At 37.6% G+C, this 18,856-nt stretch overlaps 1 protein-coding gene across 4 annotated transcripts; it reads right to left on the reverse strand.

Annotated features, from left to right (window-relative positions):
• Window positions 1–224: 224 nt before the first annotated feature.
• Window positions 225–18,607, reverse strand: papolg (poly(A) polymerase gamma). 4 transcript variants are annotated; one of them, XM_051651181.1, is made up of 23 exons: window positions 18,442–18,607; window positions 17,455–17,622; window positions 11,718–11,784; window positions 11,543–11,624; window positions 11,331–11,440; window positions 9,971–10,024; window positions 9,325–9,436; window positions 9,110–9,199; window positions 8,677–8,815; window positions 8,390–8,462; window positions 8,161–8,281; window positions 7,987–8,071; window positions 7,851–7,904; window positions 6,954–7,073; window positions 5,016–5,125; window positions 4,737–4,858; window positions 4,478–4,641; window positions 3,805–3,917; window positions 3,262–3,467; window positions 1,930–2,010; window positions 1,695–1,754; window positions 1,479–1,597; window positions 225–1,397 (listed from the first exon to the last, which is right to left on the reverse strand). In XM_051651181.1, the coding sequence occupies exons 1-22, from the start codon at window positions 18,456–18,458 to the stop codon at window positions 1,496–1,498; spliced, it is 2,250 nt and encodes a 749-aa protein (XP_051507141.1). In that variant the 5' UTR covers window positions 18,459–18,607; the 3' UTR covers window positions 225–1,397; window positions 1,479–1,495. The 4 variants fall into 4 exon arrangements, with proteins under 4 accessions (XP_051507141.1, XP_051507140.1, XP_051507142.1 ...); XM_051651180.1 differs by having other exon boundaries at window positions 225–1,597; XM_051651182.1 differs by lacking the exons at window positions 1,479–1,597; window positions 1,695–1,754.
• Between the last annotated feature and the right edge of the window lie 249 nt (window positions 18,608–18,856).

Raw genomic sequence — 18,856 nt, forward strand, 5'->3', positions numbered from 1 at the left:
TACAACCACATTACTTAGTACGTCACAGGGATGGCCTATAGGAGCTGACGTCATCAAGCAGTGAGAGTAAACCAACAATCTGATTGTCTACATTGTAAAAGTAAAAAGTGCATACACTTTCATCTTCTCAGGTGTATTGTTTCTTTAAAGTTCTCGTTGTACAGTACAATTCACATTTACAATTATTGATATCCCAAATAGAAAAAAAAAGACAGGATACACACTGGGGTTTTGTGAATTTTTATGTTCTTGAATGTAAAGGCAGTTTACATAGGATACAAAAATACCATTTGAAATACAACTTTTGCCCTACAAAAAAAAGAATGACAAGTTTTTTTTTTTTTTTTTTAAATAATTGTCCTAAAGGTAACAGGAAAATGTGTGATGCAAATGATGTCTAGAACTGCAATGCATGTGATAAAAATTATAATGGTACAAATAAATAAAATGTTAAGAAACCCCCAAATGAATTATAAGCCTTGTTGTGTGTAATAAATTGGTTGTGTGTTTTTATTTTAATCCACAGATACATCTCTGCTCACCACAACAGGGCAGGACAGTGGCAGAAAAAAATAAAAAATAAAATAAGAGGAAATTCATGGAAATCAGAAAGTGGGCAGAAATCTAATTTAGTCTCTGTTCTTGAAGTTTAGGAGACACTACCATTCAAACCTCCATGGGAGGCACAAGGGTGATGTCCTAGATGCAGGGGATTACAATCATGCACATGCCCACACAAAACCAAACACTCATTCTGTAATCATTTAGCAAAATAACCAATCCAAACCTTGCAGCAAACTGCCTTGAAAAAGTGGCCCAACAAACCATCGACAATCACAGATACAATACAGTTATTTTGCTCTTGAGCAGTAAACTGAACTTTGGAGTGGCTGCAGAGTTGATTGTGATGGGTAACTGGGTCATGGATTAGTTACTAGCGATGGTCCTTCTACACACGCATACACATGCACCCCACACAAAAGGTCCTCCCAGAAACTGTACCAGAACCAATACAGTGAATACAAAAGACTGCAGGGAAAAACCTCTGACAAACAATGAAGAATTTGATTGACAGCAACAAACAGGACAATTTTTTTTTTAACTTTTTTTTTTTGTTAATAAAAACATTAAGGTGGCATAGAAAGACTAACAATGATTTTAAAGTTATATACAAACTACATCTACTGTACAAGTTGTTTCAAAAGCTCAAATAGATGTTTATCAAGCAAGCATTCTGACATAGTAAGGCATAAAAAAAAAAAAAAAAAAAAAAAGAATACTCCAATACTTTACACTTATAACTTTGAAACAAGCAGGAAGACCAGTCGAACATCAGTAGCAGATTAAAAGCAGCACTGCTGTTACACAAAAGGGGATCCCACTCATTGAGGGATGACCTGTGCAGACATATGTTTGAAAAGGAGGGGAAAACAGATTAAAAGGGCAAACCCATGAGGGGCAGCAACAATCAGTGTTACCTGTAGAGAGCATACTGCTATCGGTTAAGTGTGAGCCTGATAGAGTTTTTAATCACACGGAGGTTGCTTGTGGTTGGGACTGGTGAAGATGCATCTGGAAGCTCTTTACTGGGTAGTCTCTGAGAACACAAAGACAGTCCGACATACAGTACTGTCAAAAAGCATTCCAATTTCGATTCGGATGCCGAATTATGATAATTTTTGCATGGCCATTACCTGTGTCCTTGATGTATCAATTGTTGGTATGGGCATAGGTTTTGTTACAGCAAGAGCCTCCTGTGTCAAACACATTTTTTTTTTTCAGCAATTTGTTTTTGCTCAAACCTTGCGTGAGATCTTATTGTGTTGCTTATGCAAGGCAACAGTTTCAGAAAAATGATCCAAATGTGGTCAGCACCTGAGCCTAACGCAATAAACATGCAAGAAAATGAAGAAAAAAAAAACCCCTCACCACTGTTGGCCCGTCTCCCCTATCCAGGCCATTGCTAGTCAGAGGGTAAGGCTCTTTAAACGCAGAGTCATCAGAGAACACCTGAAGCAAAAGAGAATGAAATGATACACTGTCTGGCCAAAAAAAAAAAAAAAAAAAAAGGTGCTGTTTGGATTTAAATAAGCAGATACTTAAGAGTCTATGATTGGATCATTATTGCAGTGATTAATATGTTTCAGCTGGTAACAATTCTTTTAACCCTAACTGATGCAGTGTGTAGCTTCTCATTTCTTAAACAACCATGTCAGAAGACGCATCCCATGGTCGTGGAAAAGATGTTACCGTGTTTCAGAAGGGGCAAATTATTGGCCAGCATCAAGCAAAGAAAACAACTAAGGAGATTGCTAAAATCACTGGAATTGGGTTAAGAACTGTCCAACGCATTATTAAAACCTGGAAGGATAGTGGTGAACCGTCAGCTTCACGGAAGAAATGTGGTCGGAAAAAATCTTGAATGATCGTGATCGGAGGTTACAAAAAAGACAGTAGAACTCACGGCTATGTTTAATAGTGAAAGAAAGAGCATTTTCACACGCACAATGCAATGAGAACTTACAGGATTGGGACTAAACAGCTGTGTTGCTACAAGAAAGCCACCTGTAAGTGTGAGGCTAATCGGAAAAAACAGCTTCAATTTGCTAGGGAGCATAAAGATTGGACTGTGGAGCAAATGGAAAAAGGTCATGTGGTCTGATGAGTCCAGATTTACCCTATTCCAAAGTGATGGGTGTGTCAGGGTAAGAAGGGAAGCGCATAAAATGATGCACCCGGTTCGACTCTCCCATCATCTATACAAGATGCCAAAAATTAATGCAACACTGGAAAGAAATAAATGTTGTGACACTGCATAAGGTCGTCGAAACAATGCCACAAAGAATGTGTGCCGTAATTAAAGCTAAAGGCGGTCCAAAAAAAAAATTATTAGAGTATGCAACTTTTTTTGAACAGGCAGTGTACATGCAAGGCTTTTTTCATCAGAAAATTAAAATTCTGTCATTATTTACTTAACCAAATGCCATTCCAAACCCATATGACTTTCTTCCGTCAAACACAAAAGAAGTCACTATTCACTTTCCTTGTATGGAAAAAGATTAAATGAAAGTGAATGGAGACTGAGGTCGTCAGCCAATAACATCCTGCCTAACATTTCATTTTGTGTTCAGTGAAAGACTTACGGGTTTAGAACAACATGATTGTGGGCAAATTATAAAGAAATGCAGAGGCAGATCACTTGTAATGGATATTTTAGTTTGTGGATTTTTTGCCTGTGAATGTTAGTGAAAAACTCATCACCTCTGTATCTTTGTGTTTCTTAGGTGGCTCCTCCAGAGATGGAGAGTGAGGTCTCTTTGGTGCAATTCCATTAATGCTGTTGGGCAGTTCAGTGGAGCTAAAGGAGGATGAGGTCATGCGTGGTATCACACTGCGGCCCACCACTGTGGGAATGGTGTTGCCAGCGGGGGGTGCTGTAGGCTTGGTGACTGGAGTGGCCATGGGCTCTGAAAAGTGAAAAAGTACCAGATGAGCAGAAAGAGTTGCAAATCAAAATGAACAGTTTACAAAACTGCTAACAAATGTAATTCCCCAGTAAATGGCCCTTACTTAAGATTATAAAAGAACAAGTGAATGCATTAAGTCCATAATGAAAGATATCGGCTGCTTTCGAAAGCTGGAAAATGCTGCCTGCGAAGGCTGTATATGGTGGCAGTATGAAAATACGGCACCTTTCTAACTGTTCTGAGACCAGTACATTCATACAAAAACGCTGTTGGTAAAGCCATTAACTGATTATGCAGCTGCCTTAGCTTTCGGATGCAGCCAATTGTTGGCACTTACTGGAGCCGATGACTGGAATGGACATTCCCTGTTCTGGTTTAGGAGGAGACAGTTCTGATGCTTGGGAGCTGTCCACGAATACAAGGACTGAATTATTGGGTGGGCTAATACTACTGTAAAAAAAAAAAAAAAAATTACATTAATGTTTATAATATACAAAAGAAAACCAAACATGAATATATTATTCAATTTAAGTCAGCTAACCAACTTATTCAGCTGCGTATACAGTCTGTCACACATATAACTAGTCAATTAATGACAGTTCAAATAGTCATTTTAAGTAAATAACATTTAAAAGCATTTGATATCACTCCTAGCTTCACAGCTCGTATGTGTGTTTGAAAATGAGGACATTTGTCCTTGACCACAAAACCAACCATGACAACATGTGTGGAACTGATGACCTTCCTAATTTGCCCACTGAACTAAAAAAAAAGATGAGTAGTTTTTAATTTTCTTTTCCACTTTGCTGTTCTCTTGCTCAGTCATTTCTGGATCATGTGACCCATGCTTTAGAAGCTTACTAGCAGTCAAGAGTCATTAAGTAATTTGAAAAGGACATTTTAGCCTCTTGGACAGCTAGTAGTTGTCAGGTTATTCAAAATTGTGCAACAAATATTCCTTGTAGAGATCCCACCGGAAAGCAAATCACAAATATCACAACATACGCTACCTGTCTTCAGGTGTGGAAATTTGCTGGCATGGTTTGCTGACTGGTGTAGGTGAGCTGAACGGGGTGCCTGTGTCTGTGTCCCTGGAGCTGTCCAGCTGACTGCTGTCCAGTGAGCAGCGCTTTGTCCCACCACCATTTGAACTCCGGTTAATATCTCCCAAACTCTGCTCAGAAGAGAGACAGGATACAGTTGAATTTTCTTTAGAGGCCAATAGCATTGAGCAGTGCTATAAAAACACTAGAGAATGTGTGTTTTTACCTTCTTTTTCCTCTGTACAAGTTCAGGAGGCAGGTAATGGTGCAACTGTTTTTTCTTCACGTGTGTGGCCTCAATGGTCATGCCATCCTTCAGCATGTTGATGTTGCTTGCCTGCCTATAAACTAAAATGGAACACTGCTTTCAGATATTTCAATAGACCCCGAGTTTCCAAAATCCCAAAACTACATATAAAATCCCCAAAACTACAAATAACCAACTACTGAGTTTAAAACAAAACATTCTTGGACAAAAACAGAACAGAGAGGCTTAACAGCTTACCAGTGTCTGTGAAGGACTGGATGTCGTAAGTCAAGTCAATATTCACACAGTCAGAATTGTCAAGTTTTTTGAAGTTGATTCCAATAAACCACATGGACACAAATTCATTCCTGTGAAAACAGACGTGTACAAATTTATATAAACAAATTTTTGGGTCAATTGAGCGCTATTGTTTTTTAGTCTTTGCTCTGACCACAGCATGCAAAGCAAGCATCTCATAATCTCATCTGTATTTAAAATTATATGTATATAAAAACTACAGGTGCATCTCAATAAATTAGAATGTCGTGGAAAAGTTCATTTATTTCAGTAATTCAACTCAAATTGTGAAACTTGTGTATTAAATAAATTCAATGCACACAGACTGAAGTAGTTTAAGTCTTTGGTTCTTTTAATTGTGATGATTTTGGCTCACATTTAACAAAAACCCACCAATTCACTATCTCAAAAAATTAGAACACATAAGACCAATAAAAAAAAAACATTTTTAGTGAATTGTTGGCCTTCTGGAAAGTATGTTCATTTACTGTATATGTACTCAATACTTGGTAGGGGCTCCTTTTTGCTTTAATTACTGCCTCAATTCGGCGTGGCATGGAGGTGATCAGTTTGTGGCACTGCTGAGGTGGTATGGAAGCCCAGGTTTCTTTGACAGTGGCCTTCAGCTCATCTGCATTTTTTGGTCTCTTGTTTCTCATTTTCCTCTTGACAATACCCCATAGATTCTCTATGGGGTTCAGGTCTGGTGAGTTTGCTGGCCAGTCAAGCACACCAACACCATGGTCATTTAACCAACTTTTGGTGCTTTTGGCAGTGTGGGCAGGTGCCAAATCCTGCTGGAAAATGAAATCAGCATCTTTAAAAAGCTGGTCAGCAGAAGGAAGCATGAAGTGCTCCAAAATTACTTGGTAAACGGGTGCAGTGACTTTGGTTTTCAAAAAACACAAATGGACCAACACCAGCAGATGACATTGCACCCCAAATCATCACAGACTGTGGAAACTTAACACTGGACTTCAAGCAACTTGGGCTATGAGCTTCTCCACCCTTCCTCCAGACTCTAGGACCTTGGTTTCCAAATGAAATACAAAACTTGCTCTCATCTGAAAAGAGGACTTTGGACCACTGGGCAACAGTCCAGTTCTTCTCCTTAGCCCAGGTAAGACGCCTCTGACGTTGTCTGTGGTTCAGGAGTGGCTTAACAAGAGGAATACGACAACTGTAGCCAAATTCCTTGACACGTCTGTGTCTGGTGGCTCTTGATGCCTTGACCCCAGCCTCAGTCCATTCCTTGTGAAGTTCACCCAAATTCTTGACTCGATTTTGCTTGACAATCCTCATAAGGCGGCGGTTCTCTCGGTTGGTTGTGCATCTTTTTCTTCCACACTTTTTCCTTCCACTCAACTTTCTGTTAACATGCTTGGATACAGCACTCTGTGAACAGCCAGCTTCTTTGGCAATGAATGTTTGTGGCTTACCCTCCTTGTGAAGGGTGTCAATGATGGTCTTCTGGACAACTGTCAGATCAGCAGTCTTCCCCATGATTGTGTAGCCTAGTGAACCAAACTGAGAGACCATTTTGAAGGCTCAGGAAACCTTTGCAGGTGTTTTGAGTTGATTAGCTGATTGGCATGTCACCATATTCTAATTTTTTGAGATAGTGAATTGGTGGGTTTTTGTTAAATGTGAGCCAAAATCATCACAATTAAAATAACCAAAGACTTAAACTACTTCAGTCTGTGTGCATTGAATTTACTTAATACATGAGTTTCACAATTCGAGTTGAATTACTGAAATAAATGAACTTTTCCACGACATTCTAATTTATTGAGATGCACCTGTACTTGTACATCATGAAACATACCATCACTATGCTTTAAAATAATTTGCACCATGACAAGATTCTGGTCATGCCACCCACCACTATTTGCCACTTACTCGTTGCGGTTCTCTTTTGACCCAGGAAAAGACTGTGGGTTCACATGGGCAAGGGTGATGTACTCATTGCGCTCCAAATTTCCCACTAAAACTCTTATCTTTGATTCCACCAGTCCAATCCTGTGGAATCCAGAAAACAATTATATGAAGAGAAAAAATGATTTATTTACCCTCCTGGCATCCCAGATGTGTATGACATTTTTTGTTCAGAACACAAATGAAGATTTTAAAAAGAATATCTCGGCTCTGTAGGTCCATACAATGCAAGTGAATGGGTGGCAAAAAATTTAAGCTCCAAAATCCACATAAAGGGAGCATAAAAGTAATCCATATGACTTCAGAGGTTAAATCCATGTGTTCAGAAATGATATAAGTGTGGGTGAGAAACAGTTCAATATTTAAGTCATTGTTTTTTTTTTATTATCATAAATTGCCCTCCCTGCCCAGTAGGGGGCAATATGCACGAAGAATATAAATCACCAAAAACACAAGAAGAATAATGTGAAAGTTAAAGTGAAGTGGAGATAGATTATATTGCCCTTATATGGATAATATAAATTTGTCAAAATTTTGGCACCCATTCACTTGCATTGTATGGACCTACAGAGCTGAAATATTCTTCTAAAAATCTTGTGTCACTTGTGTTCAGCAAATGAAAGAAAGTCATACACATCTGGGATGGCATGAGGGTGAGTAAATTATGAATTATAAAATTATAATTGTTGGGTGAACTATTCTTTTAATGTCAGGGGACAGATTTTAGAGTGCAGACAGTGAAAGTGCTGGTTTTAGAGATCCAGAAGACTTTGCTCATTGTCTTTTTAAAATAATCCTCTCACAAACACAAAAAAGCTATAAAAAAATAAATAAATAGAAATGTATTGTTTGTGTTCTTACCATTCTAGGTGGTTTTCCTCAGTGGATGCACTGGCAGTGAGGACAATGTAATGCCTGCAACAAGCAAATCAACATTAAATACTACATTCTCTAGAATGGATCTTTGACTTGACATTGAATGTAGATGGTCACTCACTTGTACTTCTGGAAAAAGTTGGGTGGTTCAAACAACTTGGACCAATCAGCCTTACCCAGAAGAATTTCATCTGTAACAGTGAGACCTTAAACCAGAAATATTGAAAACATGAGCAATAGTTGTGAAGCAATGAGTGAAATGGCAATCTGCCCTGCATCAAACTCAATTACACACCATTCTTGAACTCTTCATTCATGATGGTGCGTGTTGAAGTCGACACATTGTAGGTCGAGTTCTGTTGTGGGTATGCAGGAGTGATGATTGGCATCAGGTGGTACCTGTCTGATGGATTCACCTGAGGGTACAACAACAGAGTGTGTGATGGAAACAGAAGCCTTTGCAAATTTATTTCAATACAATAAACACTGCTTCATCAGGTCAAATAAAGCATAAGGACACTAACCCGTGGATCCCAGACTGGTAGATTCAAATTGCTGTCCTCAGGCTGTTTCAGAAGCACAGGGTTTGGCCATTCCCTGATGAAGCAAAATTATAAAAAAATTTTTTACTTTTTTATTATAAATAAAATAAAAAAAACATTTGGAAAGGAACAAAGAGAAAAAGGGAAATGGATATATAGAAACACTACAGCAAAGGACATTCCATAAGTACATGTTAGGGCTTACACATAAACACATAATAAATGGTGTTTCAGTTCCACTACACTGATTTGATTTGCTGTGATCTCACCATTTAGAGAAGACCAGGAAGAACTTGTGCACTAGCGTGGCAGCAACAGCATTTGGGTACAGCTGACATGTTCTGGCCACCAGCATAGCCCAGGAAACTCCACCCAGAAAGCCTAGCATGTTGGAATAGATTCCACGGCCTAAAAAGTGTAGAAACGTCAGTGACCAGCATTGAAAATGACAAATGTTTATAGAGCATCTTAATATAAATGTGCCTGCAAAGCTATGATTTGGAACATATGAGGTTGGAAGTTTCAAACGAGACATCAGAGTCTAGAAGTTAACACGCATACTCAAATTAAGAGTTGTGGTGCTCGTGAAGACATTGTGTAAATTTCCCAATTCCCGTTCCCCCTTCATTTCCTTTTCTCTTTCTATTTTATCAACTAAAGTTGTAAAAGAGGAACATTTCTAAAATTTCAAATCAGCCTTACGTTTGGCCCACAACTTAATTGCTCTCAATGTCAATCTGAAATTCTCCTTATTCGGCACCAAATACAGAATCTCATCAGTAACACGGCAACCTGTAGAAAACCAAAACAAAACAAAAGGCAATCTATGAAAGAACTAAAAAAACTAGGTTATATTGAAAAAATTAGAGCATAGATGTTATATTTAAATCACAGGTAAGAACCATGGAGGGTGTTACCGTTTAGACTGCGAATACATCTAATGTCCAGGTTTCTGAGGAGAGAGTCTCCTCTTAGGTCCAGGTTATCTGGAATGGACTGCAGAGCGAGCCTTGCAAACAGCAGATCAATCTGTGTAGAAAAACCAATTTAGACATAAGGGGCGTTCACACTGACAGCGACTTGGAACAAGTGGAAGTTGTTCATTTTCAATGAGAGTTGGCAATTTCTGGCAAAATGAGTGACAGCGACTACTGGCAATGCAATGCATAAGCTATTGATAAGAAATTGTCAGCATTCTGAGAGAGTTTGATTCATGCACTACTGTCCTGTCCTGACTGCGTATTATGCACTGCTGTAATTTATATACAGAGAAATTCCTCTGAAGATTATTATTTTTTAGCAACAAGAAAACTGATTCTTTGTCAAAATAGAATGACATATTTCTACCAGCAATCATCTGCTTGTGATCACACCTTTAAAAGCTATGGCTACAGAGCCCACCAATTACGAGTATTAAGGATTAGAAATGCCCTGTAGCTAAGCTAACAACAGTACAGTGACCTCCAGTGATAAAAAGAAAAATCACTGTCAGTGTGAACAGCGCTTGAACACTAGAATGTCAACCAGATGACATACGACATCATAACAACTCAGCTGCTTTACCTCAATGCCATCAAACTTGAATTTGATCACTGGTACAAATGCATCTTCCACAGCCTGAAATGGAATTATAAACAGGATCACTCTTCAAATCAATTCAAATCACTCTTAAAAGATAACAGGAACTTGAGATAAAGGTGTAATTAGACCCTTTCCCACCTACAGTCCTGGTACTTTTCGCTTAGTAACTTTCTAGATGAGAACTCTTACGAGGAACAGAACACCCTGTTGCATTCGCATTCACAAAAGGAACCACTGTAGTGACATCACCTAGTATGAATAATTTATTCTGAGATTATTTGCACACGCGTTTCAATAGCAACAGCAAAATCAATAACACCGACGGAGGACGCCGGGATTGGAGCTACACATTAGTTTAAGGCTGTTTTATACTAACTTTGGCTGCATCGGAAAACGTAGGCAGCTGCCTTGTCAGTTAATGGTTTAAACAATCTTTTTAAAGGCAACTTATTTCATCCTACCTTCATCCATCCTTATACAGCCTCCGCATTTTCCAGTTTTCGGACACAGCCTGTGACTTCAGGTTACAGTTAAACTGGGTTAGTGAGCCACGCGTGTGGTGCTCCGTGCTGCCTGTAGTCGGAAAGATGAGACGAGGTGGAGAAAGCACCGTTTAACCGCGCAGCACACGTCGGACTCAGCGGACAACATGTTGAAAATAATAAACCCTCAACGCAATCTTTTACAATAAAGGCATTTATGACTCAACATAAATTACTGTACTAAAATACTTACAGCCTAAAAAGTCTTGATGCAAATTAGATGCGCAGTATCAGGCATGTAAAACTTCCCTTATATAAACTAGATTTAATGACGGTTTAGTGTATAATAAAGTTCAATTGCCCACTCTTGATAAACATCTGATTATTTATATTCGTCATCCCAGGAAAAGGTTGATGTAGTAATCCAGAATTCACTTTATTTTCTTTATAGTCACACAGTATAGATGTGATAAACTCACACACATACGAAAAGGGTGATTCTCTTTGGATACTTTGTTTTATGTTATTTCTGTTAAGGGAATTGTAAAATTAGTGCAATCCTCTGAGTAGCAGGCTAGCAGCTGGTGGTTTACTATTGGTGACTATGGAGCTCCTCTCCTTTCTCAATGCAATGTTTTGTCCAATCACAGGCTGCAGCACCTCCCACAGTCCCTATACACCCAAAACGTATCTACCCCAGAGTAGGAGCTAAAAATGTCCCCTAAAATGGCTTCGAGGAACTGTAGTTCCTTAGTTGTGAAAGCGACGAAAAGCACTAGTCCTGGGGAAAAGTACCTAAAATGGGCTTTAGTACCACCAGTGGGAAAGGCCCTATTATGAGGATCTGTAAAGGTATTTACCCGTAGATCCTTAATCTCATCATGCTGTTTAAGTTTTTCAAAGAAGGATGAAAAAAAGTCAATCCTTTCAACGTGACGTGGGGCAACACACAAAGCATCTATATCAGCACCTGAAGAAAATAACAACATCTTGATATGCAAAGGGTACATATCCTTCAGTTTGTAGTGCCTGACCATTAAAAGTAATTCTACTGCAAGTTCAACTAATGTACCTTTTGTGTGCACTCCCAACCTGTATGACCCAAAAGTAAAGATTTTGCCACCAACATTCGCCACTGCTGATGGTGGAATATTCTGTGAGAGAAGAGGCATCGATTTAAAAAAAGCATTCTATTGTGTAACATGGTGATCAGGCAAAGAGTGCTTAGATTTGGGATTACTCTTTACCTTTGATTCACTGATCTCTGCAATCCACTCCTTCACAAAAGTATTCAGCTTTCCAAGAACTGCAAGCCTACAAAAGACACAATTGTCCCTCTTAGTGGTCATAAACATACTGAACACACTACACAAACTATTGTAAATACTGACCACACACACACACGTTGGTGCGGCTATCTTTATGAGGACTCTCCATAGACATAATGATTTTTATACTGTATGAATTACAGATTCTATTCTATAGATTCCCTAACATTTTACATAAAAAAACAAAAACAAAACTGAATTATTGGGACACTAGAATTGTCCTCATAAACCACATTTATAGCATAATACCCTTTAATACCCCAGGTAATTACCATTTTGTAACCTAAAAAAAAAAATCCTCTAAACCACCCAAACCTGCCCGCCCACACACACTAAAATTACATAGCAACATACATTATTTTAACTTGAAAATTTCTCCACTAGGAGCTTTAGATGCTTGTTAAACTTCTATACCAATTTACTCATGCTTGCATAGGGCCCACTACACTAAGCTAATCTTCAGAAAAAGTGGCAAACTACACCCCCTGTGGTTACTCCAATAAAAACTTAATATTTGTATGATCCTTCAAACATCTTGCCCTATAATCAGGGTTGGGAGGGTTACTTTTGAAATTAATTCCACTACAGATTACATGCTGTAAAATGTAATTATTAACACATTTCATTAGATTACTCAAGGTCAGTAACGTATTCTAAATACTTTGGATTACTTCTTCAGCTCTGGTAGATTTTTTCACTTGTTTTGACTATAAAAACTCTGCCAGTACAGCAAGACAGAATCTAAATCTTATGTAGTGTTGTTTCTAAAACAAGATCAAATCAAATTGATCTTGTTTTAAGGATTTTTAGATATTTTTTACAGGAAAACAATACAAAAATTATCAAGAATATGATTTTAACCCTAATATCAAAAGGTCTTACTAGAAAAAAAGAAATTATGATCCAACGTGAATTTTCTTGATAAAATATGATCGTGCCTGGTAACATGTGCATGTAAAATGGCTAGAAATAGCATTTTAGCTTAGCGTAAAGCTGACAATTTACACAAGGTTTATTTCTATTTCTTCTGCTCCAAACTTACTTCTCTGTCTGCTCGTATGAATGTAACACATCATAAGAAAGTGTTTCACCGCTGTTCAAATGCACTTTGGATCGCATCATTTATATGTGTACATGTTTTCCATCTGAAAGGACTAAATATTAAATGAAACAAATAACAATAAAATGCAAAGTAATCTCTTCAGTAATCAAAATACTTTATGAATGTAGCTGTATTCTAATTACCAATGATTTAGATTGTAACTGTAGTGGAATACAGTTACTTATATTTAGTATTTTGAATACGTAACCCCGTTGCATGTATTTCGTTACTCCCCAACCCTGCCTATAATGTTTGACTATTTTGAGATTATTCCAATAATAGCAAGGAAAGTACTTTACTTGAGAATGTGTCTTCCTGCTTTTCCTCTCAAAAATCTGTACACATGAAATCTTGCATCATGTAGTGCGTGTTAGAGGCAAATCATATGCAACCATCTTTTGCCTCATAGTTATAAGTCAAGAGGACATTCTGTTAGCCAGCCAGAAAAACAAAACGTGCGTGTCTGTCTGTCTGTCTGTCTGTATATATATATAAGGATAAAACTAATAAACGATTATCTTAGTATGATATGATTTTAGTTAAAAGGCAGGTCATATATGAGAATAAGGCAAGGGATTTTAAAAGCTGTGCATCCAAAAAGGTGCAACATGAATGCTTTACAACAGTGCTTCTTGAACTGCTTAGCTTCAAGACCCATGTTTCACACTGGACATCAAGAGAAGACCAAACAGTATCAAAATTAGTTATACAAAAGGTAAACAAAACAGTCCTGAAAATCTAAAAATGAAATTCATTAATACAACGACGATGAACAACATAGGCCCCACAGTTTTTTCAATTAACATGACATTGGCAAAAAAATAATAAAAATTGACAGTTTGCTGTTAAGAATGCATTTACAAAATCAACAATTGTCCTATTCAGCATAACATATGGAACAAACTCTGTATTAGGCTGCTGAATATGAAAAATGCACAGCCAATGTCAGCTAGCTTCTACCAAATGACGAATGCATGAGCCAAAACACTGTCCCATTTAATTGGATGCTTGTCCTTGGACATCAAAAACATAGATATGGGAAGCGTTTTCTCTTCCCTTTTGAAAGTTAATGAGGCCTATTTATTTTGCCATCCAAACTATGCCTGATACCCACAGTTAGTTGCATTTTATTGAGGGGTGGTCAAACTACACCTCACACTCCATTCACTCCCATCCAAACACATCTGAACAGGGGAGACCGGAAACGCAAACTCATGCGAAGAAATTTCATACTACTCTGCGTATCGAAAGTTCAAGTTTGGTCAACTCTGGACGGGTGACCATTTAAAAGATCGAAACATCACACGCTGACCTCTTGGCTCAATACAAAGAATACAGTGCTGTGATAAAGTATTTGCCCCCTTCCTGATTTCTTCTATTTTTGTGTATTTTTCATACTAAATTGTTTTAGATCTTCAATTGAGATATAACAAAGGTAACCAGAGTAAACACAAAATACAGTTTTCAAATATATATATATATATTTTTACATTCAGTGAATGTCATTGAGGTATTTTTAAAAGATGATTTTGTCCTCTTTATTGTTAGTAAGCACATTTAATACTACCTTTTAAGTCAGGGCACAAGCTGAATAATCGGTTAAGAGCTAATGATTAATTGTTGCAATAACTGCTGAATAGTCGTTAGAATAATCAATTATCAAAATAATCATTAGTTGCAGCCCTAAAAGGGGGCAAATACTTTTTCATACAGGCCCAGTTGGTACTGAATAACTTTTGCTTCAATAAAAAAAACTATCCTTATAAACTGTACTTTGTGTTTACTCAGATTGCCTTTGTTTTATGTTAGATTTTGTTTGAGTTTTTGAAACAATTTAGTATGAGATACACACAAAAACAAAGTATCAAATACTTTTTCACAGCACTTTACATATTTTAAAGCTGTGGGTGTTATTGTTGCAGGAAAGTGAGTAGACAATATATTTTAACATTTTTAATATAATACTTATTTGTGATGTTTTATTTACACCACAAGCCCTCACGCATGACATCATATCCTCTTCCATTGCGTTGTCTGAAAAAATATTATATGCTCAAAGCCTAGTGTGACCGCCCTTTAGGCTATTTGCATTTTGTATTGTTTTCACGCTGCTGTCCTTAAAATATACTCTGTAAAATACAGAAAGGAGTATTCTGCAAGCTTGCACATTACTAGGGTTAAAGAATATTTTCAGGGTCAGTGTTGGTTCCATGTTTGCTGATTGTTAATGGCCAAGTCAAAGTGACACTATCAGCAGTATCAGAGGAAGGTGAGAAAGACTACATGTTTGCCTTTTCCAGATCCGAGTAGCCTTGAAATGGGCATGATTGTTGCTGTATGCCCAAAACTTCATATAACAGTAGGGCTGGGTGATATGTCTTAAATTAAATCTCGATATTTTTCAGCCTATTGACGATATTCGATATATATCTCAATAATTATGTATTTGCTCTAAAACAGCTCGTGTTTTTATTTTATTTTATCAGAGTTACCATCATTTCATCCAAACAGCCATTGTAGCAAAGTAGATTAAATATTTTTATTTTATTATATTTATTATTTTTTCATTAAATAAACACAAGGGAGAATGAAATTCAATCAATCATTCTCATTGATATGCACTTTATATTTATATTTCATACACAATTATACATAGTAGCTTAATAAAAAGCATTATTTACCTTCAAATGTTTTTACTAGGGCTGGGCAAAAATGTGATTTTTCGATTAAAAATTTAAAAAAATTTTTTTTTAAAAGCAGTGGATCGATCTTTGTGTACTGGGTCTGATTAACGTGAATCCTGCAGCTTAGGGGTCCACAACTCCCAGGCGTTTGCGAGTGGAACGTTTGCGAGTGGAGTGCATCTAACGTGTACAGCGGGAGAAGCGGATGTAAACACGGAGATGGTGTGCAACAGCTAAATCCGTCCGTGTAGCACATGTTGACAGAGTACAACTATTCCTCGACTCTGAAGCCAGCAGTTATGTGTGTGTGTGTTCCAAGAGTGCTCGCAATGTGGATTCACGCAAGAATGCTCAGAAACGCGTAAAAAGTCTGTCAAAATACCCATCTGGTGACTTAAAGGTATGAATGTAAACACAGAGAATCAAAATATTTAAATTATAAATGTGTAATTCCAGCTCTGTCGCTGTCTAGCATGTCATTTATAATAATAAAACAACAATAACGAGAAATATATATGTGTGTGTGTGTGAGTGTGTGTGTGTGTGTGTATATATATATACACAGACACATATATATAAAATTTGAGGGGGTGGTCTACAGCTCTCCCCCTGCTGCTCAGAATCCTGTAGGAAACACTGAACTCTTATTTACTTTTAAATTGGTGTTCCATGTACAGCTTAAGAAACATCTCTCCAATTAGTAGTATTGAATTTTCAATGTCTAAAGAATCGATTTTAATCGAATCGAGAATCGAAATCTTGTGAATCAAAACTGAATCGAATCGAGGTATCTGTGCCGATACCCAGCCCTAGTTTTTACTGTGCAAAGCTACTTCACTGACTTATTTTTGACACCCTAGTTGAACATTGCATAATACTAAATTATTACTGGGACACATCAGGTTGATTATTATACTATAATGCTGAATAATCATTATTATTCTGATTATTAGATTTGCGTTATACAAAAGTAATGTATTTATATCCTGTTTACTTTACCTCCACCTTGGTCTTTTATTTGGACACTGAAAGTTCTGTCATATTTACTTCAACTTCAAAGAGCTTTTAATTTGACACATAAAAGGCAATGTGTATTTGACAGTTTATAATGTTCCGCATTTCCTGAAAAGCTGTAATCTCCTCTTCTGTTATTCTGTGCCATATTTGTAGATTTGTATAATAACTTCTAACTGTTACTAATGTTTGGAATTGCGCAAAAGCTTGAACCTGCATTACTTTGATTTCACAATGCACGTGAACTGATCTGAAAGCGCCGCCATGCGTGCGCACACCGATCGACGCGTCACTGGTTTGTTCTGAATCACACACAGACCATGTTTATCGGTCTTTAAATCACAGCCTTTTGTGGATTAATAATCACATATGACCAACTCGCCATGTTGATGTTATTTTGATTAATTGTGCAGCCCTGAAGGATCGTGAAATTAGTCTACTGATGCGCTCTTTATGAAACTTAATGGCCAAATGAAAGCACATTAAAATCATCATGATATTCACGATATTGGTCAATTTTACATCGTCAGCAAAATTATCTCGATTATATTGTTAATATTCGATATATTGCCCAGCCCTATATAACAACTGATAGTAGAACAGAATAATAGTATATCACTAGTAGGGAACCTGTTGCATACAGGTTGCTCCAGATATGCTGACTGACGTAAAGTTGTTTTTTTTTCAAAGGTCTATGTTCTTTTCAACAAAGAACATAGAACATATTTTCAACAAAGTTACTAGACCGCATCAGGAAGGGTGGATGTGACAGTCTGCAGTAAACAAACTACTCAAACCATCTCTGCCCCTCTGAAAACTAGTGACTAAATCAACAAAGTTACAAAAACCTGCTCACCTGTGACTGAGCTCATCTTCACCCTCAAACACTCCAAATGGTTTCATAGCCTCTATGAGCTTCTGAGTGTAGATATGGTCTATCTCTCTGGGATAGGCCAGACTGATAGAAGATGTGATGCCATAATGTTTCTGAGGCTGCTGCCCGCCAAGCGCGCTGTTACCAGTTCTGCAAATAAAGAAGAGCATGGAACAGGTCATGCAACTTTACTGTTACCCCAAGTATTATTCTACAATGTAAACACACTAAAGACAAAGATAACCAACAATTATCACACAAATAGCACTGAACTAAATAAAAAATAAAAATATTAAACTTTAATAATTAAGGCTTTGACTTTGCAGGAACGATGGGTGCTTTAGACATAACATCTGACAGTATAAATATTTACAGGGTTCAATAGCGCAGAAAAGAACCAAACGTGCCTCCTAAAGTTTACAATGCGTTTCTCAGTGACCGTTTGTCATGTGTAATCCAGTAAATGTTGTTTTATGAGGTTCTGATGGACACGCGGCAGTACCCTAAACCATGTGTTTATCAGGGCGACAAAACACATTCGTTTCTGCAGTGAGATGTAACTAACGAAACACACCTATATAACTATGATTGGCTGTATAGACATAAAATGTATGTCATAAGTATATGTAAAATGATAGGTAGTTGGTTTCGTAAAACGTAAATAAACATTGAATCACGTCGGTGTCTCCCGTTCACAACCACCAGCATTGACAACTTTTTCTGTAAACAAAGGCACGACTGCTTAACCACTTGCACCAAAACAGATTTTATGTACCAGGCACTAAAACACCTGGGCATTTAGAACGTGCGAACAAATAGTTGACTTAAAAATATGTATTTAGGCCGCGTACCTGCTACAGTCCCCATTCTCTAACCCGTTAGCCAAATAAACAAGCTAAACTAGCCTAGCATTGCGATATCCCTCAACAATACCCCAATAATATCACGATGGGTGCACGGAACACTTACGTTGACATCTCTTTCATGACCTTGCGTAGAAATGTCCAACTATTTTCAGAACAAACGCGCAGAAAACATATAAACTCAGCCAGCAGCAGCCCCGTCTCAATTTATAACAATAGTTGTTGCTCCAATATGGCGCCCAGCGGACACACATTTCCCGAGATGCTTTGCTCCGTGACGCCAGCACATAAATGTTTTTCAAATATTGCAATCAAACTGAGCAGATTGTGAGGCAAGTACCAAAGGAGAGTTGATGAGTGTCTTTTTTCCATGTTAAAGAGACACAGACACAGACACAGATACAGAGACAACCATAAGTAAACTAGTTGTAAGCTGATTCCCCCTAAAATGGTAAACAATGTGGCTCTGTGGCGCTATCATAACATTGCTCTGTTTGTTTGAGCGGCATGCCAGCCCCACA

Source organism: Myxocyprinus asiaticus, chromosome 23 (assembly GCF_019703515.2).
Source record: "Myxocyprinus asiaticus isolate MX2 ecotype Aquarium Trade chromosome 23, UBuf_Myxa_2, whole genome shotgun sequence".
In the NCBI taxonomy this organism is placed as follows: domain Eukaryota; kingdom Metazoa; phylum Chordata; class Actinopteri; order Cypriniformes; family Catostomidae; genus Myxocyprinus; species Myxocyprinus asiaticus.

Bases quoted from the DNA above. Each gene is read 5' to 3' on its own strand.
- papolg (XM_051651181.1), bottom strand. The intron at 10,025-11,330 runs GTAAATACCTTT...ATTCCATTTCAG, and splicing joins ATGAGATTAAGGATCTACGG to GCTGTGGAAGATGCATTTGT. The intron at 2,011-3,261 runs GTGATGAGTTTT...CTTTTGCTTCAG, and splicing joins AGAAACACAAAGATACAGAG to GTGTTCTCTGATGACTCTGC.